The 20,025-nt window shown below is 40.8% G+C and overlaps 1 protein-coding gene across 2 annotated transcripts in view; it reads left to right on the top strand.

Moving 5' to 3' along the window:
* Positions 1-599: 599 nt before the first annotated feature.
* EIF4B (eukaryotic translation initiation factor 4B) overlaps positions 600-20,025 on the top strand; it is a 39,297-nt gene continuing 19,871 nt past the window's right edge. For both annotated transcript variants that reach the window (XM_027858334.1, XM_027858333.1), the window contains exons 1-4: positions 600-699; positions 12,240-12,380; positions 16,168-16,376; positions 18,817-18,933. In XM_027858334.1, the coding sequence (XP_027714135.1) occupies positions 687-699; positions 12,240-12,380; positions 16,168-16,376; positions 18,817-18,933 (480 nt within the window). In that variant the 5' untranslated portion in view covers positions 600-686. The remainder of the gene's footprint in view (positions 700-12,239; positions 12,381-16,167; positions 16,377-18,816; positions 18,934-20,025) is intronic.

Raw genomic sequence — 20,025 nt, 5'->3', positions numbered from 1 at the left:
AATTCAACACATCTTAAATTTAAACTGCTTTCACATGTTGACAAAATGCAATATAATGAAAAAAAATTTTAAATATTTTTAAAAATCAATGAGGCCAAATGATGTAGCATTGATTGGGGAACCAGCAGACCTGGCTTTATCTTGGCTTTACAATTTACCAGCTGGGTAATCTTGGGTAGGTCACTTTACTTCTCCAGTACTCAGTTTCCTCATTTTGAGCAATACGGGAGATTGGTCTACATAACCTATGATGTCTCTTTCTAGTCTAAACCCATGGTTCTGCTCATTATTTTTATACTCCCTGGTTTGGGATTCAAGGAAGATTGCTGCAAAGCTCTCCCGCCCGCCCCCTTTTTCCATCTTTCCCTTGGGCGGGAGGACCCAAGAATCAACTGGCTCCGCCCAAGCTAGGCCCCGCCCCACACGTTCACGTCACCCCATCCCTACGCGCCGGGCAAGTCACGCCCTCTGTCCCACACGTTGTACTTCGTCCCTTAGACTGACGCAACCCTGCCGCCCTCGCGCTACGTTGATGCGCCCAGCTCAGCACCGCCTGGTCCCCTCGTCTCCCCTCCCCCTTACCAGCCCCCCCGCCGCCCAGCTTCACGTCTCCCAGCCCGACGCGCTCGCTATAATCACGTGACTGCCTCATCCGGGTCCTTTGCGTTCTCTCTCCCTCTCCCAACATGGCGGCTTCAGGTGAGTGAGCGCTGGAGTGCCGCGGACTACCGGGCCCCGAAACCCCGCTTTGGGCCCAACCCGTTGGCTCCCTTGGGCTGGGGAGCCGGCGCTGCCGCCGTCCTTTGGGGTTTGAGGCTGTGCCTGACAGACGGCTCAGCCCTTTCAGGGTCTCCCCTCGGGGATGCGGTAAAAGGTGTCCTTCTTTACCCCTCACACCCTTTTTACCCCGTCAGCTCGAGGCCGAAGTGGAGGCGGGGACGGGCTGCGGAGCGAACTGGAGTGGGGAGGGGGCGGAAAGAATCCGCGGGAGGCGCGAGAACCACCCCCCCACCCCCATAAGAGCCAGACACCGTGCGCGTGCGGGGAAGGAGGGGTCGGTGGGCGCGCGGCTAGGCGCGCTCCATACTAGGTTTCCGGGGCGCGAGACCGTTGAGATGGTGGGGAGATCGCGGGGAGCGGTTAGAATGCCAGCTCGAGAGCCGGTTGTGGGGGGTGGGGGGGAAGGGAGCGGCGCGCGTGCGCGAGAAGCGGAGGAGTGGAGGCGGCGACGTTCGCGCACGCGCGCCGGTGCCCAGATGGGGAGCTCTACGCGGTCCGGGTTCCCCTCCTCTTTCTGTTCTTCCCCGTCTTCTGACCCTCTTCACCGACTGCCTGTGTCCCTACACTGACCAACCGCGCATGTGCTGGGGGGAGGTGAAGGGGGGGCTGACTTATTTGGTCTCAAGCCCCAGAGTGCAGCGCCCACGTGTGGGGCCGACACGCGGAGCGAGCCTCGGAAGAGGAAGCGAAACGGTGGCTTGGGGTTCAGGGGTTTTCTCCACGCTCCTTCCCTACACCTGCAGTCCTTCCGAGCTCTTCCTTTTCAGGGTTCTTGGAGAGTTAAAAGCATTATGTACAAATGAAAGGTGGTATTATTGCAATGTTCATCTGTTTTCGTCGGGCCTTTATCCTTCGATAGGCCCATCCTGGACATGCAGCATGTCTCTGATCGACACACGGCTTTGCACCATTTCCCGGCAGTCTGCTGGAGTTTTCTGTCACATATCTTGGTGTACTCCATCCTCTAGACCAGGAATTTTTAATCCCGGTTCCACAATACCGTGTATTTTATTCATTTAAATCTTTTGGGAAAGGGATCCATAGGTTGCACCAGAGTCCTAAAGGCTCTAAAGTTTAAGCCTCCCTGCTGTAGAGTCAGATGTATTGCATAGTCGTTTGTGGTTTTTTTCCTAGTTCCAAAAAAGTTGTTAGGGAACCGATATTGACATTCTGGCCCTTTTTGTGCCTTTCAGACCATGTTAAGAATTATTTCTTCCCTTTCTCCCTCCATAATTAGATACCATCGGCAGGAAGGGCTTAATAGCCCTTCTTGCAAGTTTGCTTTAAATGTTACTGAGCTTTGCACAAATGCTGAAGGGAATAGACTTTTTGAATACATAGGAATTGTACTGGAAACAAACCCATAGTTAATCAAGCCTATTGTTCTTGAAATGGTTGTGGAAAGGGCATAGGTTATTATCGCTAACATTAAGTACCTTCTGTGTGAAAGCCACTCTACTAACCAATGAATTCTGTCTATTCTTGATTGCAAAATTACTGGTTTGAGTTTTGTTTTGGTTTGGTTTTGCATGTAAAGTAGTTCTTATCTTAAATTCAAGCCCAAAATCTTTGACCCAAAAATTCCAATAATTCCAGGGATTGTTGAATATGTCTGTATATATCTGTAATCACTTTGTACACACCTATCATTTTAGACCTGAAGGAACCTTAGAGATCATCCATGTAATCCTCAGTGACCTTTAGTATCCCTTCTATCTCTAAAATTCTCTTATACACTCATTTTTGCAAATGAGGAAAATAAAGTCCATACCACTTGTGATTACTCAATGACTTTTTATAGATTTCTGTCATCTTTCCTTGTTTTATCTTTCCAGTCTTGAGTCCAGATGATTAAGCTGCCTTCACAAAGTAGAATGCTGTATTCTGGTTCCCAGTCCCAGACAGTAATATTACAGATGAACCAAGGAAGGTGGCATTTTCAGCATTTTGGTGCCCACCTGGCTTTTTTTTTTTTTTTTTAACTTTAAACTGGTCCTTGTGGAAATGGTTAAGGATGATTGCATAAATCCCTCTCACAACCAATACTGACTCATTTAGAAACTCAGTGGAGCAATACTGTTTTCCATTGTGACCTAGTATTGACCTTCAAGAACTGTAGAGGTATCCTAGGGCAGACTTCCTCATGAGCCAGGTAATCAGGACTTAATATATTTTCTTTATTGACACCTCAGGAAGACATCTCCAAAATTTGGGGGTTTCTTAAAATTTTTCTTTGTGATAAATTTCACAGATTTGATTGTGAGCTGAGCATCTTGGCAGTCCCCTCATTTTACAGATGAGGAAACTGAGGCCTAAGAGGTTAGGTAACAGCATAGCTTCGTGAATAGAGACAGTGATAAATAGTCAAGGAAATGTCCAAAATCCATCTGGGACCCTGGCCAAGTCACTTAACCTATCTTGGTCTCAAGGCCCTCAGTTGTAAAATGAGGATTATGGATAAAATAACCTCTAAAGTTCCTGTGACTTTTCAAGTTAACATAAGCTGTGAAGAGAAAATTCTGAATTTGAACCCAGGCTTTCTCACTGCAAATGTGTAGTGTTCTTTTAAATCCACTACTGTTATTTGGTATAATCAAGTTATTTCTTTTTCTTTCAAGTCACAACATAGTGGAGAGAGACCTTGATCAAGTCATTTAATCTCTCACTTCCCCAGACAACTCTGAAACTTAGAGCAGTTGCAAATCTACCTTGGTAGAAGTTTCCTGACTATCCAGGACTGATGAATCACAAATCTATACTCAAAAGACTACAGAAGAATTATTTTTTGATAGCCTTCATATTTGCATTATTGAAGTCTCTAAAGGTCAATCTGTCCCATTCGAAGAAGGTGGCTAGGGATAGAAAAACAGAACCAAAACAATTTCTGGCTTAAAGTGTCTTTTCTCCTGGGGGAAACCTGTGCACAGATAAGTACATAGAAAAAGATGCCAAATAATATTTTCTACAATATCATTCCTAAGCAAGAATAATATATACAGAAAAACATAGGTGCTATATTCTTTTCGGGTATATGTATTCAAGGTTTTAGTTTGAACTCTATCTTAATGCTTTTTTGGTCTAAATTCACTTTGTTTGTTTCAACCATCCTTTTCAGCTTTTCTCTCCATAACAGTTAGGGGAAGATGGGGAGAAAAAGAATACCATTCTTGGCTGAGGTCACCTTGGTTCTTTTTTCGCTGAGCTGACTGCACACATAATGCCTGTTGTACGTTTCAAATCTGTTGTCCTAGAGTATCTCAAACTCAACTTGTACAATTTGTTTCTTCTCCAGAACTATCTCTTCCAAACCTCCTGTTAATTTTGTCAAAGGCAGTTCATAACCTTGGGCCATTGAATTCTTACCCTCTTGTCTGACTCATTTCCTCGCTCCCATTCCTACCCTCATCACCTCTCCTTATTACCATGGCCTCCTAATTGGTCTCCTTTCTCAGGTCTCTTCACACTGCTTGTCAATACGATCCCAGTGACCACTAGGATCAGAAATAAACTCTGATTAGCTTTAAACCCTTGCACAATCTGGCCTCTGCCTACTCCCCTCATGTATTCTGCAGTCCTCCTACACTGGCCTACAATGAACCCCATCTCCTGACTGCCCCCAGTCCTCTGTTTTCCTTCCAGATGTTCATATTTACATATATTTAATGTCCTTGTCTCCCTTGTTAGAATGTAAGCTGCTGGGGAGTTGAGACTGTTACATTCCCCAGTGTCAGAGTAGGCCTTTAATAAATACTTGTTGATTATTGATTAAATATAAGATAATGTGTTCTGTGTTGCTCATAGTAGTGAATTGAACCACAAGTATTAATACTTTGAACTTAAAGCATTTCTGAAGTTCTCAAACCCTTGATATGTAGTAGGGTGTCACATGTGTTAGGAACTTGATATATATAGTTTGATGCTGGCCACATTCATCCTTTCAATAACCCTGAGGGTGAAAAAAAAAAGGTCCTCAATTTCCACATAGAGAAATTGGTCACAGAGAGATCAAGTAACTTAAGAGCAGAGGGTGGAGAATATCGTTATAAGTCTCCTGGTTCCAGTTGTCCTCTAGACTTAATAGGAGGGTGAAAGTAAACTATCTTAAACTAATAGTGTTTTATCATATTAAGCATATTCTATTAGATAGATTGCACATTGATATGATTTTCCATACTCATATTCTTAATGGGATTTTGATAGGTCAATATTTTTCATTTGCTGAATAATCCTTGTAGGCCCACAGTTCTTGAGTAGTTTTTCTTTCTGGAGAAATTTAAGCAGGATTTAATTTCTAACTTTCTTAGCTAGAGGATACTAGATTATTCAAAAGGATAGATAAATTGGCCTGGTTGTTAATAGAAACTGGTATTTGTTCATTTGAATCTGAAATTCCAGTGCTTACTTGGTTTAGATTAATTTATTTAAATGATTATTGCTGAGCATGAGGCTCTACGATGCAGAAACAAGTCCATTTTTGTAGAAAAAAACTGTGTCACTCATTGATCTTTCCTCTGAAGTTGTTGGCTGTTTGTTGCGAATTAGGTTTTTGTGTTGCCTGTGGCTTTTTTGTTTGTTTGTTTGCTTTTTTAACATCTGCAGGATTTTAGAATTCTGGTATCTGTCTTTTCCTGCATAAGTTTGGCCTTTGACTAATTAAACTTTAACCATGGCTAGCTGATAAACATGTACACACTCTTAGCATGATTACCACAACCCTCAATTTTCACATATACATATATATGTATGTATACTCCTATGTTGACAACTTTAAAATGATGAAAAGAATTGTTTAGTGAGGCTTCAAAAATATTTTCCCTCAAAAAAGATGCCTCTACTTAAACTGAAAATCCTTCAATTACAAATATATCTCAATTAGAACTAATTTATGGAGGCAGATATGTTTGCTCCTTTTTTTAGGTGGTTTTAGGTACTAGTAAGGCCATGCCTGATTTATTTAAGTCAAGATGATTTTGGATTGTCTGATTTTAAAAGGATATCTGTAAAGTGTTTCTTATAAACAAGTGTCTAATTAGAAAATAGAAATGTTGTTAATCCTAAACTTGTAAATGACAGGAAAATGGGAAGGGGTTATACAATACAGGTAACATACACCTCCTATCTGTTGCCTACCTAGTCTTCAGGAATCTGCTGCTTCTACATCTCTCTCTCACTCCCCAACCTCTAACCCCACAACCAAGCTTTTTACCCCCTACTTGTTTGGATTCCACCTTCCTCACTTGATCAGAGAATGCAAGCTGCCTCAGGGTGCCTCTACCTCCCTCTAAAAGTTGATATTTGTTTTATTGTGCAAAAACTAGTAGATTACTGTGATTACTTATGCTTGGGGCATGTCATAATTACCCTAATCAACTCAGTTCTGCCTTTGCCACTGGAAACCATTGTCCTTCCATCCAGGCTCTACCCACTTGGTAAGTGGTAACTTCCCAAACCAAAACTTCCCTCCCCTGGGATCCTTTTCCTTATGTCCCTCTTCCTATTAGAATGTAAATTCCTTGAGGGCTGGTGCTGGCTGTCTTTAGAATTTGTTTCTGCTGAGCTTTGCAAAGTCCTTTGTAAATGCATTTTATTTCTTTTACCCTATTTGGGCACTTCACCTGGATTACTTGTTTCTATAGTATCCTAATTGCTCTCCCTTCCTCCAACCTCCCTTCTTTCCTATACATCCTTTACTTAGGTCTGACTACCTCATTCCCTTGCTCAAAAAGCAAACACCAAGTGGTACCCTATTCTCTCTAGGATAAAATACAAACTCCATTGTTTGGCATTGCATGTTCTTCATAATCTAGCTTCCATCTATCTTTCCAGGCTGATTACACATTACTCCCCTTTATGTGCTCTTCAGTTCCCTCAAACTGACCTATTTTCTGTTCTCTGTAATACTACATCTCTTGTGAGGCAACAAATACTTATTAAGTTCCTAATATGTGCCAGGCACTGAGGATTCAAAGAAAGCCAAAAAAGACAGCTCCTGCTTTCAAGGAGCTTACATTTTGGAGAAGATGCAAACAACTGTATACAAACAAGATATAGAGAAGGTAAATTGGAGATAATCAACAGAGGGAAGACATTAGAATTAAGGAGGATTGGGAAAGCTTCTTGAAGATGAGACTTTAGCTAGGACTTCAGGGAGTCCAGGAGACAGGTGAGAATAAAGAGAGTTCCAGGCAAGGGGGACAGCCAGGGAAAATTCATGAAGTCCAGAGATGGAGTGTCTTGTTCAAGGAACCACACGAAGATCAATGTCCCTGGATTTCACATTACCTGAAGGGGAAAAGGGGGTAAAAAGGTAAGGAAGGGGCCCAGTTAAGAATGGCTTTAAAAATCAAACAAGGATTTTGTGTTTGATCCTGGAGGTAATGGGGAGCCACTGGAGTTGAATAGGGTATGTGTGGCATGATCACACTTGGACTTTAAGAAGGTGACTTTGACATCTGAGTGGAGGGTATACTTGAATCAGGGAGACCAGCTAGCAAGTTAGTGGAATATTACAGTCTCATGAGACCCTGGGGGGGGGGGGGGGGGGTTCTGAGGAGAAAAGGAACTATGTATATATAAGAAATATACCAAAGGTAAACTCAAACAGGCCTTGGCCTGAGTAAGGAATGTAGGATGACACCTAGGTTACTAGCTTTGAGTGACAAGCAGGGTGTTAATACCTTTGACAACAATGGGGAAGTTAGGTGGGGAGGGAGTGGGAGAAAGATGAGTTCGATTTTTGACATATTGTTAAAGTATGTCAAGAGTTAAAAATGGCTATAGGAAAACTATTTTGAGGTGTTCAATAGGCAGTTGGAGATATGAGACTGGAGGTGAGGAGAGAGAATAAGCTTGAAAAGTAGATTTGAAAATCATTGACATGAAGATAATTGAAAAATTCTCTAGGAAACGGAGAAGAGAGGAATATATGAGCTTTCTTAAAAAGTTGTGGGATAAGGGATATTTGCATAAATATTATTATCTCTGCTTTGATTTAATAATGATAATAGCTAGCTAGCATTTACATAGCGCCTTAAAGTTTGCTTAGCTTTTTACAGATTAAGTACTTACCATGTTCCTGGCACTCTGCTAAGTGTTAGTTATACAAAGAAAGGTAGAAGACTGTGTCTGCTGTTAAGGAGCTCAAGGTCTAATCTCAGAGGGAAGGCACTAACATTAAGCAGTACCAGGAAAGGCTTCTTACTGAAAGTGGGACCTAAAGGAAGCCTACTAGGTGCCTCAGTGGATATAGTGCTGGGTCTAGAGTCAGGAAAACCTGGGTTCAAATCCAGCCTCAGACACTTCTATCTGTGTGACCCTGGACAAATGACTTAACCTCTCTTTGAAGGAAAATCACTCCAGTATCTTTGCCAAGAAAACCCCACGGACAGTATTGGCCTGATACAGTCCATGGAGTCATGAAGAGTCAGACACAATCGAACAACAGCTAAGCCAAGAGATGGAGATAGAGCAATCCAGGTATGGGGACAGCCAGGGAAAACGCATGTAGTTGGGAGATAAAATATCATATGCAAGGAACCAAAAGGAGACCAGCATTATTGGATTACAGAGTACTTAAAGGAGATAGACAATGGGGTAAAAAGACTGGAAAGTTAGGGAGGAATTTATTGAAAGGGGAGTGACCTGGTCAGACCTGTACTTTTGGAAGACAAACCAGAAGATTATTGCAATACTTGAGGCATGAGGTGATAAGGGCTCTCCCTACAATGGTTGACAGGCAAGTGAGAGAAAAGGATATATACAAGAAAATGTTTTGAAGGTAGCATCACCAGTCCTGGACCTGGTTGAATATGGTGGCAGAGAGTGAGGAGTCACCTGGTTTGGGAGTCTGAGTGCCTGAAAGGATGGTGGTACCCTCTACAGTAATAGGGAAATTATAAAGAGGGGAGGGCTTGAGGAAAAAGATAATAAATTCTGTTTTGTACATTGTGAGTTTAAGATGTCTGTGGGGCATACTGATGGAGATGTTCAATGAATATTGCCACCATATTTTGCACCACATGCACCCCCATCCCTGGGATGTTCTTATTCTTCACCTCTTAGAATATCTAGTTCAACTAAAGTTCTGCTTCCTCCAGGAGGTCTTACCTGATTATCAGCACAGCTGTCAATCCTTTCAATCCCCTCTCCTCTTGTATTTGTGTATGCCCTATACTTAACCATCAGTGAATTGTTCTGTCCCTCTGGTAGAGTGTAAGGTCCTTGAAGTTAGACTGGCTTACTTAAAGTCTCTGTATCCCTAGAGCCTAGTACATAGTAGACATGCTATGAATGCTTATTGATTAGTTGGTTGATGTAGTAGACCATGAATATATTTTCAGTGGACTAATCTGTTATTATTGCACACACTTAGACAAGAGAAGGTACTTCCCACTCAGTGAAGTCTATGTCCTCCCAGAAATTGCACAGTAAGTTCATTCAACATGTGGGTTGGGGGGTTCTTACATGAAGACCAAAAAGTAGGAAATATCCATTGACGTTTGTTTATGTAGAGTTTTAAAGTTTGTAAACTAGTTTGTGTATCTTATCTCATTAGGCACTCCCAACAATCCTTTGAAGTAGCCCCTATAAGTATTACTCATCTTAGTAGCCTTCAAACTATATAGCACAGTGTTTCACACATGTTATTGCTCAATAAATATGATGAAAATTTATGCGTGAATGAATATTAAGCATTAGTGTATCACAAAGACTTTATTTCACAACCCAAACAACACAACAGAATATTTCAAGACTTTTTTTTTTTTTTTTTTTGGTATTAAGTGGTATCAGGATATAAAAGAAGTTAAAATGAACCAGTATTGAAGCAAAGACCAAATTTACCACCTCTGAGTGATACCTAGGGCCTTTTTTAGGTGTCAGGATCACCAAATCCCCTCTCCCCCCCCCCCCAAAAAAAGATTAAAAATTAAAGAAAGATTCCCTGCCAACAGTATATGAGCCAGGGCCGTTCTTTTGCTCAAATTTTTATTATGCCTATCTTCCATTCATCCTGACCTGGTCAGCTACCACATGAGTGTTGCTGTGGCTCTGTGGAGCACAATTAAGAGTAACAAGCATACAGGTGGTAATAACCTATGACTTTTCATTAGAAAGTTACCTTTTCTCTTAATATAGGACTAGTACTACTATTCCGTTAATTTTAAATTTCCTGCAAAGGAACTGCACACTTAAAAGTATTGTGCTTATAACCCCTTTTTGGGGTCAGTATGCTCTCAAATATTTTGTGGAAATTCTTGGCTTCCTGGTGTTAGAATTGAATAGGAAGGCAGATGCCAAGCTAGAGGGCAAATGGAATCTTTGTCTTTGTCCTTATTTGGGGGGGGGAGCGGTGCCTAGGCAGTGAGGTTAAGTGACTTGGCCTGGGTCACAGCAGCTAGTCAGTGTCAAGTGTCTGAGGCTGGATTTGAACTCAAGTCTTCTTGAATCCAGGGCCAGTACCCTATCCACTGAACCATCTAGCTACCCCATGCCTCATCTTTTTTGACCTCTCTTCAGCTTTTTATGCTGTAGATCCACCCTCTACTCCAGGAAGCTCTACCCTGACTAGGTTTGGTGATTGTTCTGTCTTGGTTCTCTTTGTCCATGTTCCTTCTCAGTCTCTGGATCTTCCACCAAGTCATGGTCACTAACTGTGACCCTAGGAGTCTGTCCTTGGCCCTCTTTCTTCTCCCTCTATACTGTCTCACCTAGTGATCTCATGAGCTCTCATGGATCCAGTTATCATCTCTATGAAGATGATTCTCAGATTTATTGATCCAGTTCTAACCTCTATCCTGACCTCCAGTTTTGTTGCCAACTGGATGTTGCACAGCCATCTTAATCTCAATGTATCCAAAACTGAACTTTTTATCTTTTCTCTCTTCCAAACTTATTACTGTCAAGGACACTATCCTCCCAGTTACCAGGCTCATAACCTAAATGCAATCTTCAACCCCTCATACTAATTCCACATATCCAGTATGTAAATAAGTCCTGCCACTTCTACCTTCTTAACATCTCTTGTAGGTGCTCCCTTCTCCACTCACACAACAGCCACCTTGGTACAAGCTCTCTTCACCTTATGCCTGCACTAATGCAATAGCCTGCTGATTGTTCTCCTCCTTGCCTCAAGTCTCTCCATTCCAATTCATTCTCCACTCACCTGCCATGGTGATCTTCTTAGGGTATAAATCTGACCTTGCTTCTCCCTGCCCCCCCCCCCAAAGTAAACTCCAGTGATTCTCTGTTAGCTCCAGGATCAAATATCAAATTCTTTGTTTAAAGCCATTCACAACCTGTCTGCTTTCTGTTTTTCCAGTCTTAATATTTTACTGCTCTCCACATACTCTATAATCCAGTTACACTGATCTCACTATTCTTCAAACAGGGCATTCCATCTCCTGATTCTGTCTTTTCATGGACTGTCCCCCATGTCTAGACTGTTCTTATTTTTTCACGTTTGCCACCTTCGTGGCTTTAGGATTCAACTCACATGTCCTCTTTTGTTAAAAGAACTTTTCTAGTTTACCCCTTTCCCATACTCTCCTTACTGTTTGTGTCTTCCCAACTTCCCTCTAAAATTACCTCCCATTTAAACTGTGTGTATCTTGTATGTACATGGTTGTTTATATGTTGTCTCCTGCATTAAAATGTAAACTTCTTGAGGGCGTAAGACCTTTCTTTTCATCCTCAGCCCTTAGCACGACCCAGTAACACTTACTAAATGATGGAGATGTAGAAAAGGAGATTTGCTTGAGCCAAAATCAGAGAGCCAAGACACACGTCTCTTGAAATCTAAATGAGTTTAAGGGCTACTAGGCAAATAGAATTGAGCAATAAAGATAAAGGTTGCTACTATGAAACTGTTTGGGTTTTTTCCCTCCCATCAAGAACTCCTGCAAAGGTGTAGTTCTAGAGCTTATCTTATTCTTCAGTTATCCTGAGTTAGCAGTAGTACATATCCTTTATTCGGTAGAGGAACTGCAGACCAGGATGACAGTTTTCATTTTTGGTACTGAAAGAGATTACCTATTCAAGAGAATTCTCATACTTGTTCCAAAATTATGTTTTCCTCCACAGTGGTAAGCCTTGATTTTGATGTCAGATGACCATTAACATTATAAGATCTAAAGTGAGGATTGTGCATCTTATAATTCCATTAAATCTTCACAGGTACCATATGTGGTATTGGGTAAAAGATCTTAAAGTATTTACTCTGTTTTCTAAATTGTCTTGTGATGACAAAGGAAATGTCCAAATATCAGATTAGTTTTCTAAGTACAAATGCATAAGGGGCAGGATATGTACGTCTTTTCTGTAATGCCCTTGGTACTTAAATAGCAATGGGCAGATTCTATTAGTATAAATCTCAAATTCTTAGGGGAAATAAACTCTTTGAAATGATACTATTAGGTCTTCTGAATCAGAAATTTGTGTTGATTCTCTTTCTTCTTGGACAGCTAAAAAGAAGAATAAGAAGGGGAAGACCCTGACCTTGACAGACTTCCTTGCGGAGGATGGTGGCACCGGGGGTGGAGGAAGCACCTTTGTGCCCAAACCAGTCAGCTGGGCTGATGAAACTGATGACTTGGAAGGAGATGGTAATTTTCTATTCCCTCCCCTTAATACCATGCAGATAAAAACTTCTCCTTAATCATTTAAATCAGAATTCTTTCTTTCAAGATGGGCCTTGAATCATATCTGTTACTTATCAAGCTTAGCACGATGCTCTGCAAGTAGCCAAGTGCTGAAAGAATGAACGTGGGGGATTAGGTCATTAGATTACAAGTATCTGTGATTTAACAAATTCATTTTATAGAATTTCATGCCCATAGAATTGATCAGTTAGGGATTTGATTCTAGTTGAGGTAACCTGAAACTTTGAACTTAATATATAATAATCCAATATATCATGAGTGGAAAGAGCACTAAACTGAGGTATTAGGGAACAGGCATCAAGGAAAGACAAGAGGGAGATTACTGGTCTGATCCAGTCTTCCCATGTTACAGAACTTCTCCACTTTGCCACTGTTGCCTTAATTAAGTCAACTCTTTGGGCTTCAGTTATGCTCACCTGTAAAATAAGGGATTTTGATGAAAAATCCATAATTTCTCTATTACATAGTATGCCAACTGTGACCAAGGTGTGATATTGCTGCCTTGTTTTATTGTCTTTAGAGTTGGAGGGGACCTTAGAGGTCATCTAGCTCAACCCCCCTCATTTTGCAGATGAGGAAATTGAGGCTCTCAGAGAAGTTAAATGACTTGCCGAAGGCCATACAGATAGGAGGTGGTGGAGCCAGGATTCGAACTCGGGTCTTCTGACTCCAAATTCAACACATTTTCCACTCTGCCATGATGCCCCTAAATCCCTGGACATGGGAGAAATTATCAGGTATTATAAGGGGCAGGGGAAGTAGTGGTGGTGGCAGAGGGTGTAGAATCTTGAAAGTAGAAGGAATCTTGAGTATATAGCAGATCTACTTTCAGGGAGTTGACAAGGTTCAGTTGGGTGTAACAAAGGAATCTGCAGTAGACCACCTCCCAGTGTGCTATTGTCATCATCATTGTTCCCCCTCACCCTACCCCAACCCCCACTTCCTTTTTTTTTTCTTTTCTTTAAACAAAATCTGGTGGGAATTAGGAAGATTTTTTTTTTCCTTTCTTCAGGCTTAGATTACTTAGATTTAGTTCTGAGAGTAGTCTTAGAGATGATCTGGTCCAGTGCTTCATTTTTTATAGATGGGAAAACTGAGGTCAGAAGAGAATTTAAATCACTTATGAACATAGGGTGATAAGTGTCAGAACCTGGATTTGAAACCAGTCTGGCGTAGTATTACACTGCATCCTGCATTCTCTTCCCTTTTTGCAGTTAGCTTTATTGAAAAACTGACCATTCAGTCTATAAAGTGAGGAAGGCCAGACCTCTGGAAGGAAAACTGACTGCAGGGTAATTGATTTGGGAAGTGGGCATTTGCTATTAGGGGGCTTAGAACATTCAGTTCTTATTTTTAAAAGAGTTGCCTATTCACCTTCTTCATAGACTCCCAGCATTGAACAGAAACCTCAAATCATCTAAGCCAACCTTTCTCCCCCTGCCGCCGCCACCCCCCCCACCTGAAGCCCAAGGCAGTTCTGTAAAATACCTAGGAAAAAAGTGATTGTCCAGTCCCCGCAGGGCAATGGTAGGGAACATTTCACTTCTTGAGGCAGTCCAATCTTTTTAGTTTTTCTTTACACTTGCTGAAATCTATTTCCGTATAGCTTGTCATTATTAACCCAGGGAGAGAAATTTCTGTACCAGGGTTCAAACCACAAAGAATTTTATTGACCTATCTTTCACCTACATGATAACCCTTTTCAGATGTTTAGGCAGATCACCTCTTAGCCCACAGTCTCCTCTTCTCTAGTCTCAGTAGTCCCTTAGATGTTCTTGGTACCTAAAACTCTAAATGGTACTTTCAGGGTTCTATCATCTGGCCCCACCCTACTTTTTCAACTTTATGTCCATTATTCTCCAGCAAGGTTGAGGGGAGACAGATGATAGGCAGGAATGAGTTCTACCACAATGATTGTTGCCACCTAAAAAGTCCCTTCCATCTAACCTATCAAAATCCCACCCAGCTTTCCAAGATTAGCTGAAGTCCCACCTCTACAATTCACATCTTACTTTTAAATCATACAGCACCCTTTGTGCTGATTTAGTTTTCTAAACTCTAGACTCTGACCTTAAAAACATAACCTCATACCTTTTTTTGGGCTGTTCTTTAGTATTGAGTATACTCCAGGTGCTTGATGAATCCTGATTTTTTTTAAGATGAATTAGTTGAAATTGAATCACAGGACAATTTCCTTTACTTTGCCTTGATTTTATTTTTGTTTTTGGTGGAATGTGTTTGAAAAAATTGCCTTGAGAAGTATTTTGACTCTAGAGTGAATCTAAGGTCTCAAAATTGGAAAAGATCTTAGCAACAGCCTAATAAATTTCAACTTCTCATTCACATCCCTGGCAAATCTAGTTTCTGCTACTATTAATAATAATTAAAGCTGAAAACTTTCTATAATACTTTTTTTACATTTGTAAAGCATTTTACATACATTATTTCACTTGATCCTCGAAACATATTTTTTAAAGAGGTGCCACAATCACCCTCATCTTACAGAGGAGGAAAGTGAGGCTTAAAGAGGTTTTATGACTTGCCTGTGGTCACACAGCTAGTGAGTACCAGACTCTGGTGACTTTTCCTAGTAGTTAGGGAGCTTACTGTCTTGCAAGTTCTCTGTATTGAACCCAAATTTGCACACACTTAAGTTTAATCACAGCCTTTTATATAATTTAAAGGCTGTCCTGGCTCTCTGATTCTTTTCATGTAGAAAAGTTCAATAGTCCCTTAAGTCATATGACCTCAAATCATTTAACCTCTTAATTTCAGTTTCCTTTACTTTAAAAAGGGAGTAGTGACTGCAAATCCTACCTCATGGAGTAGCTATAAGGATTAAGTGACACTACATAAAAGTGCTTTAGAAACTAATGTACTTAATACATAAAATGTAATACTCTCACTATATGCTCTCTTGAATATGCTTGAGTCTGTTGGTGATGATATCTTATAACTCAGCAGTATATTCTAGATGAAAGCTAACTCAGTGCATAGTATGAGCAGAATATTATCTCCTTTGATCTGGATACTATATAATAGACCACTTGCAGTGGTTTATTTTATCTTATTTCCACTCAACTCTGATTTGATTGCTATATGGCATATTAACCTTCCCTCTCCCATGTTTTTCTCTCAACTTGAAATTGATAAGCATATCACATTTAATGTCTTTTATGAATTCAAGATTTGGCTAGGTGTGAGAGGGCATAAAGCAGTAGGAGCTGGAAAAGGATACTCTGTGTTGGTAGTAGGAACAAGAAGAGCCTTCCCAAACCGTCCTTGTGGAACAGTGCTCTCTGCACCCTGTTCAAGCCTTGCAAGTCTCAGGAAATAGTCTGACTGGTGGTTTTTTATGTACGAAGTCTCATCAGCAGTCTCAGAAAGTTATTTTTTACATAAATATCTTAAAAGAACTTTACCAGAAAAAAATTTGCTTGAGATGGAGTTTGTGCATTGTCAACAGAAGTAGAAGTAGCATATCTTAGATAAGTGGGATGAAGGATCTTGTAGACTGACTTGATTTATACCTTGAATAGCAGGCTTAGAAACAAATGACAAATCACTTGAGACTAAACTGTACTTTGTCATGTTAAGTTCATTTTATTGGCTGTTTTTGGACTCTGGTGATTTTAATGATTAAGTTTGGCATTCCTAGATCTGGAAACGCTAATGGGGTGGGAGCTGGGCTTCATCTTTTGATTTTACGGAAACAACTTTTGTCTTCTAGTTTCCACCACTTGGCACAGTAATGATGATGACACGTACAGGGCGCCTCCTATTGACCGTTCCATCCTGCCCACTGCTCCACGGGCTGCTCGGGAACCCAATATTGACCGAAGCCGTCTTCCCAAGTCGCCACCCTACACTGCTTTTCTAGGGAACCTGCCCTATGATGTAACAGAGGATTCCATCAAGGAGTTCTTTAGAGGATTGAATGTATGTCATTTTAAAAAATTTTTTTAAGCAGTTTGGCTAGATTATATAATAATGCTTTCTGTTTCAGACCTGAGGCACCCAGCATTATAGTATTTGGGAGCTCCAAATTATTTTCCTTCATATGTGGGTCTTAGTGGCTCAATAATAGCATCAAGAAATGGATCTCTGGTAGACAACCAATTCTCACTTCCCAAGGAGCTATATTGACTTAAATACTTCTGTCAGTGGTTACAAGAATCAATGAGAAGGTGATCCTCTGGTTTTAAATGGAATGATAATTACACTTTAGGACTTGGTTAAAGAAGAAACTTTGGTTGGAAAATTTCTTTGATTTGTTAGCCAGAATCTGATTTCCACTTTTGTGTCTTACTTAGCAATTATATGGGATAAATTGAATAGGATTGGTAAGAAACTTTGTTTTTTACAGCTGCTTAATACATATACCATTAAGAAGTCTGACCAAAAATTCCTGTTTTTACATATTGATCTAAATGTTGACTTTCATAGAGAAACTACCAATTTTGTTTTTTCTCCCATGGTTTAACTCTTTTTGAGGATTGTAAGAGCCTTGTGATGTCAAAGATAGTTTTCCTTTTATTTTATAGAGATACCCAACGTCTTGTGACAGTTGAGTTAATGGAGCTGGCTACTTGTCCCTAAGTTTTTGCTTAACTTTCTGAACCTCTTGGAAATTTCATTCTTAGTTCTTCATTTGGAGGGGAAAACAATTGACCTGGACACTGGGTGTCAGCCAAGCATATCCTCAAAAGAAAACATATTAACCTGCTAATGAAAGTCAGCTCTTCCCTTGTTATAGCAGGATGCTATTTAAATTTCTCTAGTGTCTGTCATACTTAACAATGAATTTTGTTTTATTGTGAAGAAGCTAGGTGGATAAGTAGATTTTGAAGATTACTTAGGCTTTGGGCACATCTGAATTTGGGGGCTGTTCAGTCATCAAACATCTCCAAGAGATGGACATTAGGCTAAGACAGAAGATTCCAGTAGACAGAAAACAGCAGTTTATGAATAAGATGTGGGTAGGAAGTATATTTCTTTGTTTTGTTTTGTTGTGGTTTTTTTGGCTAGGCAATGGGGTTAAATGACTTGCCCTCGGTCACACAGCTAGTGAGTGTCAAGTGTCTGAGGCTGAATTTGAACTCAAGTCCTCCTGACTGCAGGACTGGTGCTGTATCCACTGTGCCACCTAGCTGCCCCAGGAAGTATATTTCTTCATGAAAAAGATCTAAAACTATTTCATTAAGAGCCATAAAGGTGAAATATGCTCTGTGATATGTGGACAAAAGGAAAATAACTTGTGTGAAATTCACATTACAGTTTACTAAAGTAAATGCCAAATTATATTTCTGTAACCCTTCATGAATACCCAGCACAGCACAAACTGTCTTGCCTATATTAGGTGCTGAGATATTTAAATGACAGAACTAATTTGCTGAACTAGGTATGTGTTGCCATTCAGATTAAGGAATTGTTTGCCATAGTTATTAATCAACAAGTATTTATTAAGTGCCTATTGTGTCAAGCACCACGGATACAGCCACAGATAAAATAATCCCTGCCTGAAGCTTAAATTCTAATGGGGAGGTAGGAATAACTAGTAGTTATGCACAGGAGGAACCAGGAAAGACCTTGTGAAAAGGGAAGTGCTGGGGTTGAGACTTGAAGGAAAGCTGATAGCTCATGAGACAGAGATGGAGAGGGGGAATGTGGCATGTAGGGCTGAGAGGGAGTACAAAGGCACAAAAAACAGGTGGTGGAGGTTGGTGTCTGAGGATCAGCAAGAAAGCAAGTGTGCCTGGACTGGAGTACAGGGAGGGAAGTAATTGATAATAGGGCTAGAAAGGTCTAGTAAGGCCAGCTTGTAAAGGGCTCTGAATGTCAAACAGGAGTTCTTATTGGATCCTAGAGATAAAAGGGAGGGGGATGGGGGTAGATAGGACTGGCTCCAAATTCAGTGGGTTATACTTTCTTGTCAGCAGATTCAGAAATGTGAATTGTCCTTTGACTCTCTTCATAGCATTTAACTAAAAAATGAGAAAAGATGCATGGCTGGCAGGAATAGGTCTTTATTCTGTTCCTTTGTTCTGTATCCCTGTTCTTAAAACCATCAGCACCTCATTTCTCAATAGACTTTTGAATGCTGCCATTTCATTTTTATCTTTGTATCCCCCAGAGCAGTTGACACATGGTGGGTATTTAATAAACACTTGTTGGTAATCAGTTAACTTTGCAACTAAACCACTTAGTGATCAGTTCAAATGACCTGTCCTCCTCACAGCGTCTCTTCTAAGAAATATTGTAATGGTATGACAGAAAGTAGAGGGATCACTCCTAGTTTGATAGGATTAGCTAAGCTCATTGAAAAGGAAAAGAACCATAAGGCTTTAAATGAAGATGCTGGTTTTGTTTCTTCTACTAGATCAGTGCAGTACGTTTGCCACGGGAACCCAGCAATCCAGAAAGGTTGAAAGGTTTTGGTTATGCTGAGTTTGAGGACTTGGACTCACTGCTCAGCGCTTTAAGCCTGAATGAAGAGGTGAGTAGCTAAAGGAGGTGGTGCTCACTCCCATGGGGCTTGTTTGCTGGCAGTCTGACTGAGAGATGCCACTGGACACTGGGTGCCCTCTACCTAAGACTGTTAGTTTCTGTCAAACATGAAGAAAAGCCAGGCCCATTCAGTCCCATAGGCTCAGTAGTGTGGAATCTGCTAGGGAAGTTGAGGAAACTTGTCTCACCCTAGCAAGTCTGTTTTTTAATAGAATTTCACATCAAGGAGGGTCACTGTCAGAAAAGAGTTTCAGAAACAGTTTTCTGCATACAGCCCCTTCCTTGTTCTCAGAAGGTTCTATTATCACCAGTCTGTAAGCCAAGCTTACAAAGTCCAGTTTGACTGGGGCCTGTAGAGGAACATAATCTTCAGTTAAATGTTTCAGTACAGGTGGTCTCACTTGAACAGGGTCTTAGTGACACTTATGTAGCAGAAAGGTTCCTAACTAAGAAGTATAAAGCTTTATTTTTTGATACAATTATAGACCAAGACATTCTTAGCAGTATTTGGGGGGGGGGAAGCACCTAAACACATACAGAAAAAGAATGTTTTTAGACCTTTTAACTGAATGTTAATTAACAAAGCCATCTTCTTCATGCTAGTTGGGAAGGAAGAGTAATGATTGACATCTTCATATAATTAATTGTCCTGTTGAAGCAGAATTTGATTTGTTTTGCTTGGCTCTAAAGGGTAGAGCTAGAACTGATAGGTGGGGGGTAGACTGGCAGATTTGAGTTCACCATAAGAACAGTTTCCAAGCAATTAATTTTTTTTTTTAATGGCGTGGGTTACCTTGGATACATTAGTGGATTCGCTATCTAGGAGATGTTTAAGCAGAAGCTGAATGACCACCTCTGTTAAACAAGAATGTAGAAAGAAGTCAGAAGAATTAAAGTTAGCCTCATTGATAAGATTGGGATTAGAACATGCAGAGTAATCTAGAATATTGATTAGACAAGGATGCCTTAGAATAACCTAGTTAGTGCTAATGGAACAATTTTTTCACTTAAATTTCTCTTCTGGACAAAGGTCCCGTCTCCCCCCCCCCCCCCCCCCCCCCCCCCCCCCCCCCTCCCCCCC

This window comes from Vombatus ursinus, unplaced genomic scaffold (genome assembly GCF_900497805.2).
Source record: "Vombatus ursinus unplaced genomic scaffold, bare-nosed wombat genome assembly UNPS02012958.1, whole genome shotgun sequence".
NCBI lineage: Eukaryota > Metazoa > Chordata > Mammalia > Diprotodontia > Vombatidae > Vombatus > Vombatus ursinus.
This window is presented reverse-complemented; position numbering and strand designations above follow the sequence as displayed.